The 6,721-nt window shown below is 61.6% G+C and overlaps 1 protein-coding gene across 1 annotated transcript; it reads right to left on the reverse strand.

The window, feature by feature from the left end:
* Positions 1 to 229: 229 nt before the first annotated feature.
* On the reverse strand, positions 230 to 5,588 carry FGF22 (fibroblast growth factor 22). The gene is made up of 3 exons (XM_054050572.1): positions 5,054 to 5,588; positions 970 to 1,073; positions 230 to 688 (listed from the first exon to the last, which is right to left on the reverse strand). The coding sequence occupies exons 1-3, from the start codon at positions 5,586 to 5,588 to the stop codon at positions 494 to 496; spliced, it is 834 nt and encodes a 277-aa protein (XP_053906547.1). The 3' UTR covers positions 230 to 493.
* Positions 5,589 to 6,721: the final 1,133 nt, after the last annotated feature.

Raw genomic sequence — 6,721 nt, forward strand, 5'->3', positions numbered from 1 at the left:
TCCACCCACACCTTCAGGTGAGGGTTGAGTGGCTGAGGAGCAGGATTGGGAGGGGGCCTCTGGCTGCAGTCACGATGCTGGGGGGAGCCAAACCCTCCCAGCCCATCTCCATCATCAAAGCTCCACCACTCACTCCTCCTTCCACAAACACAGCTTTAATTGCCACAGGTGCTTGGACACAGCCTGCCCGTACATCCCAGCCCCATCTGCAGAGATGCCCTTAGCAGAGCGACAGCCACCTGCACGCGGTGTTGGCAGCTCCAGCACACGGTGCCCACGCTCTCCGGGCTGCTTCGTGCCAGCTCTGCATCCATGGGACGGTGGGGAGAGCTGCATCCCTGTGCAACTGCATCTGGAGCATCTGCCTTCTACGTCCGCCATCCGTTTAAGAATAAAACAATAAATAGCAAAATAAAACAATAAATAAAATAACCCTTTTTTCCCTGTTGTGTTTTTTTTTCCCTACAGGATGGTCCGGAGTTGCCTGCAGGGCTCAGTCAACGAGCATGGGGAGGAAGTGGGTGGAGAGGTGCTGCCGACGCGTCTTGCCCCCACGCTGTGGCCTGCCCTTGCTATTGAGCGAGAGGAACATAGGGCGGCCCTGGTGCCGCCAGCGCAGCGACGCGTAGGTGTTGTAGCCGTTCTCCTCGATGCGCTCTGTGAACTTGCAGTTGGGGTTGAACTCCTTCTGGCAGGAGAGGGAAGGGGGTGAGAGGTGGCTGCGCTCACCCAGGACCTGTTGTCACCCTGCTCCGGTGGGATCAGACCCCAAAAGCGAGGCAGGGTAGGACCTTGGAGGGCAGAGGGGCTCTGTGGGTGCAATCCCATGCTGGGAAGCAGGTCAGGGTTTGGGAAACCAGGAGTGTGCTCCTGGGCATCGGTTCCAGTGGGTTTGGGACCCTTGTTGCAGCTCTGCCCTGTGCCTCTGACCCCAATCCGGTCCCTCCCAGGACGCAGCGTCCAACCTACCGACCCGTAGAGCCTCCCCTGCTTGTTCATGGCCAGGTAGAAGCCAGTGTGCACTGCCCGGATGGCCACAACGCCGACTCGCACCGATCGGATCTCGACGATGCCTGTGGGATAGGAAAGCACGGTGGTGAGCCAGGGAAGGATGTGCCACCTCCCCACAACACTGGGTCTGTGCCTGCCAAGTGTCCCCTTGGAGGGATGGAGCCGCTGACCCTTGCCCGGTGCCAGAGCAGCCGGAGGGACAGCGGGAACGAGAGCTGCAGTCTCAACCAGCAGCAAGAACCTCTGATCCGAGGGGAGTTTTTGATCTTTACTCCTCTCCTCCCCAGGACCCAGCCGCTTCCTGGGATCCAAACTGTGTGGGAGCGGTGCCAAACGCAACCTCTTCATGCCTGGAACCCGTCAGCCTCTGCCCGGTGCCGACCTCCTGTTTATCCTCCACTCCTCGGCAGCTCTGCCCACGCATCCGACCCAAAGGTGCCTGCAGTGCCCTGAGCACCTCTTTCAGCCCCCCACGCGCTCGGGGCACCGAGGTTGGTGTGGGTCTGGAGGGCAAAGTGTGCACGGGGGTGGCAGTGATGCCGCACAGCTGCGTCACGGTGGATGGAGGCAGCTGGGCAGAGGGATGTGGGGGGGCAGGAATGCGGCTGGGATGCTGCTGCCCGCAGATTGCCCAGCTGGCACGAGCATGGGCACACAGCCGCATGCCAAGGACCGTGGGTGGGAGGGATGCAGCCGTGCTGCAGGACATGCAGACAAGACTGGAGGCTGTGAAGCCACAGCTGGGCTGGAGCGCGTGTGCCAGGCCACTGAGCTCCCAGCCCAGCCGCTAATGGCAAAGGCATGCGGTCAGACCAGCGGCTCTGACAGGGGGGGGGAACACCCAGAGCATCATCAGGGCCTCTGGATTCCTGCACTACCTCACACCCAACCAGCCCAGGGTGCTGCTGGAAGGAGCCTCCAGTGGGCAAGGATGCAGACAGGGATGCAGGCAAGGTGTGAGCCACAAAAGGAGCTGCCCATGGGCATCACTGCCGGGGGCTGCCCCCAGCCAGATGGAGCAGGAGGATGCACAGAGGTTTTAGCTGGGCAGGGGGCTTTCACCAGGCATTGACGCCCCCCAGTATCGCCAACATCGCTGGCATTGCCTTCCTGGAAGCACCAGGAGCAGACAAGGTGGATATGGCACCAGGAGAGCATGAGGGCTCCCAAGGCAGCACTGGGACCCATCAGACCCGGCCGAGTGAAGCTATTGAGGAGGAGCTGTGGGGAAGGGCTGAGCAAATGCCTGTGAATCCATCCTGCTTGATCGCCGTCTGGAGCTGCTGCTATTTATAACAAAGGACTTCTGCTCTTCTAAAAATAACCCCCATTGCTGTTCCCACTGCCCCAGCCGGCTCTGCTGTGCTTTGCTCCCAGGTGCCCAGCTAGTGCCTGGCACTGCGTGGTGGAGATGGGTTCCAGCAGGCGTGGGGCAGCAACCCAGGGCCCCACAGCAGCCTGGAGGCAGCTCCCAGTGCTCCCAGTCTTGTACCCCCAGCCCCAGCAGCAGTGGTCCAGCAGCTGCCACGAAGGCTGAGGAGCAGAGCCCAGCCCAAACAAGTGTTATCTGCAGTGCTGACAGCCAGAGCAAGCCCCACGCGACAGCCCGGAGCCGCTCCACCTGCCAAGTTCCATTGCCACATGGCCAAGGGAACGTGTTGGGGCACTTTGTGTTGGCAGCACACCCCGTCACGACTCCCAACACCTCGAGAAGGTTCCCTGGGCTCTGCTGGGCTCCCTTGTCCTGCAGACAGCTAGGTGACATCCTCCTGCACTGGCCAGGAGACAGGGCATCCCCTGCTGCCACTGGGACACGGGTTGGGGTTTGCCGCTCCTGCCCACAGTATCCTTCCCACCTGAAGCCCTGATGTCCTGCCAGGGCCTCTCCAGGATGCTCGGGCATCCCCCTCTTCCCAAGGCTCCCAGCATCCCCATCCAGTCCAGCCACTGCCCTGCCAGCTTGGCACCCTCCTCCCTGTCCCAGAGATTGGCACCCAATGCCAAAACCAGGCTGATATTATGGGCTGCGAAGCTGGGTTTGCAGCCCTGGCTCTTGCAGCAGCCACAGGGTAGGTGCTCCATCCCCTCCGAGCCCACCGTGCTGTCACCTGGAGGGCTCCAGATGGAAGCAGGTGGCTGTGGAGCCAAGCCAGACCTCGGTGCCAGGAGCAGCCTCTCCACTGGCACGGGGACCCTGGTGCCAGGCTCCGTAACCGCCTCTTCCCATCGCTGCATGCAGCAGCTCCCGAGGGCTGCCGGGTGGAGCAGACACAGCCCCAGCCCCAGGGGAAGGCCTGATCCTGCCTACTTGTTCCCAAGCTCCAGATCACAGTGCCGACAGCCCACAGCGTTCAACCCTCTCAGATGGAGGATGCGATTCTCGCCCCTTGGAGCCCCCCAGGCTCCTCCGCAGGATCAGCCCATGGGGAAGCTGCAGGATTGGTGCCCTGGCACAGCCGTGCCCCTCTGCTCGCTGCAGCGGCGTCTGCCAGCTCTGCCCACCCGGGTCCCTGCGTGACAGGGATCCCTGTGGTCCACGCGTGTCCTCGGGCTGTGCTGAGTCTGACCTACTCTGCTGCTCTGCAGTCCCCTCCGATGGAGTGACTCCACTCTTCCACGCCAGCCCCACAGATTCTTGGTTCTGTGACCAGCATCATCATCCCCAATCTTCCTCTAATCCCTCCTCCTCCTCAGCCTTTATCCTCCCCAATGCGTTTCCAGGGAGTGATGAGATTGTGGGGAATGCTGAAATCCCCCTTGATGCATGCTGGATGGAGAAAACCCGAAACGCAGGGCATGGAAAGCAACCTCCCCCTCTGTCTGTGCTGGCAGGACAAGATGGGACGAGGGACCCTCAAGGTCACCCAAAGCACTGGGCAGAGCTGGCAAAGTGCCAGCAGGTCCCCAGCTGGAGCACACAAGTGTCCGAACAGCTCTCATCACTTCTCCTGGAGAAGGAGGGCAGCAGGAGCTGATTGTGTTCAGAGGAGCTGTGAACCCTGGTCAGCCGGCTGGGGGACAGAGGGACAGAGGGGACAGTGGGGACAGGGGGACAGTGGGAACAGCAGGGACAGTGGTACGGGGTGACAAGGGGACAGCAGGGACTGTGGGGACAGTGGTATGGGGTGACAATGGGACAACAGGGACAGTGGGGACAGGGGGACAGTGGGAACAGTGGTACAGGGTGACAATAGGACAGCAGGGACAGTGGGAACAGTGGGAACAGTTGTACAAGGTGACAATGGGACAGCAGGGACTGTGGGGACAGCAGGGACAGTGGTACAGGGTGACAATGGGACAGTAGGGACAGTGGGAACAGCAGGGACAGTGGCACAGGGTGACAATGGGACAGCAGGGACAGAGGTACAGGGTGACAATGGGACAGTAGGGACTGTGGGAACAGCAGGGACAGTGGCACAGGGTGACAATGGGACAGCAGGGACAGTGGTACAGGGTGACAATGTGACAGCAGGGACAGTGGGAACAGCGGGAACACTGGTACAGGGTGACAATGGGACAGCAGGGACAGTGGGAACAGCCAGGACAGTGGTATGGGGTGAGAATGGGACAGCAGGGACTGAGGGACAGAGATGGACAGTGAGGACAGTGGAGCAACAGGGGCAGTGGGGGACAGCAGGTACAGTGGGACAGCAGGGACAGCAGGACAGCAGGCAGAGAGAACAGTGGCGACAGAGGGACAGGGAGGACAGCAAGGGATAGTGGGACAGTGAGGGGGCAGCGGGACAGCAGGGAAAGTGGGACAGAAGGGACAGTGGGGGCAGCAGGACCATAGGACAGGGGGACAGCAGGACAGTGTGGCAGTGGAGCTACAGGCACCGTGGGGTCCCTTCTGCCTCCGTCCTATCTCGCCCCCCATCCCATCCGTCCCATCCATGCCCTCTGCCCCGTGCCCGGCCCCGGCAGCGCCCGTTCTGCCGCACCCCTGCGGGCTCGGGCTGGGCCGGCGGCGGCACCCCGGCTCTCCCCGGCTCTCCCCGGCTCTCCCCGGTCTCGGTCGCGGTCCCGGTCCCGTCCCACTCACTGCCCGGACGCTCCCTCCAGCGCGTCCCCTCCACGCTGCCGCCGCCGTCGATGCGCAGGAAGAAGCGGGTGGCGGAGAAGAGCCTCCGCCAGCGCACATCGCCTTCCAAATGCCCGTAGCTACGGGGGGGCCGCCGGCTGCTCCAACCGGTGCTTCCCGGTCCCGGTCCCGCCAGCACAGCGATGGCCCCGGCGAGGCAGGCGGCGATGGCAGCGGGGCCCCCGCGCCTCATAACGGCGGCGGCAGGCGGCGGGCGAGCGGCGGGGCTCGGCGGGGCGGCGGGCGATGGGCCATGGCCGCGCCGGTGGCGACCGGCCCCGACGGGGCGGGCGAGGAGGGAGCGGGGAGAGCCGGCGGAGGGGGCGGGGCGGAGGGGAGGGGCCTCCCATTCATAAATCGGCACCGCCCATTCATAAATCGGCACCGCCCATTCATAAATCGGCGCTGCCCATTCATTAATCGGAGCCCCGACGGCTCTCCGCCAGCGCGGTTCCTGGTCACTCTCCTGCCCTCGAAAGGCTCCCGCTTGAATCATAGGATCACCAGGTTGGAAAAGACCTCTTAGATCGAGTCCAACCGTTCCTATCTGCCACTAATCCATGTCCCTGAGCACCTCGTCTACCCGGCTTTTAAATCCCTCCAGGGATGGGGACTCCACCCCCTCCCTGCGCAGCCTCTGACAGTGCCCAATGACCCTTTCTCTGAAAAATATTTTCCTGATATCCAGTCTGACCCTCCCCTGGTGCAGCTTGAGGCCATTCCCTCTTGTCCTGTCCCCTGTCACTTGGGAGAAGAGCCCAGCTCCCTCCTCTCCACAACCTCCTCTCAGGCAGTTGGAGAGAGCAATAAGGTCTCCCCTCAGCCTCCTCTTCTCCAGGCTGAACAACCCCAGCTCTCTCAGCCGCTCCTCGTCAGACGTTCTCCAACCCCCTCACCAACTTCGTTGCTCTTCTCTGGACACACTCCAGAGCCTCAACATCCTTCTTGGAGTGAGGAGCCCAGAACTGAACACAGGATTCAAGGTGCGGTCTCACCAGTGCTGAGTCCAAGGGCAGAATCACCTCCCTGGACCTGTTGGTCATGCCATTTCTGATCCAAGCCGACAAGGTCAAATGCCAGGTCCTGCACTTGGGGCACAACAACCCTGTGCAGCTACAGACTGGGGGAAGAGCGGCTAGAAAGCTGCCTGGAGGAGAAGGACCTGGGGGCGTTGATTGACAGCCAACTGAACATGAGCCAGCAGTGTGTCCAGGTGGCCAAGAAGGCCAATGGCATCCCATGGCATCCCATCATCATATTACATTGCAGTGTCTCATTGCGTCATCCCATCACCGTGTCCCATTGCCTCATCCCATCACCGTGTCCCATCAGGGTGTCCCATCACTGCATCCCATCACCTGTGTCCCATCACGGTGTCTATAATTTCATGATCACCGTGTCCCAGCATCACACCCTATCAATGCATCCCACCACTGCCCCCCATCACGGTGCCCCATCACGGTGTGTATGAATCTATGATCGCTGTGTCCCATCACAGTGTCTATGAATCTATGATCGCTGTGTCCCATCACAGTGTCTATGATTCTATGACCACTGTGTCCCATCACCATGTTCCATTATAGCGTCCCATTGCCATATCCCATTGCGGTGTCTATGATGCCATGATCA

Source organism: Cuculus canorus, chromosome 27 (genome assembly GCF_017976375.1).
Source record: "Cuculus canorus isolate bCucCan1 chromosome 27, bCucCan1.pri, whole genome shotgun sequence".
NCBI lineage: Eukaryota > Metazoa > Chordata > Aves > Cuculiformes > Cuculidae > Cuculus > Cuculus canorus.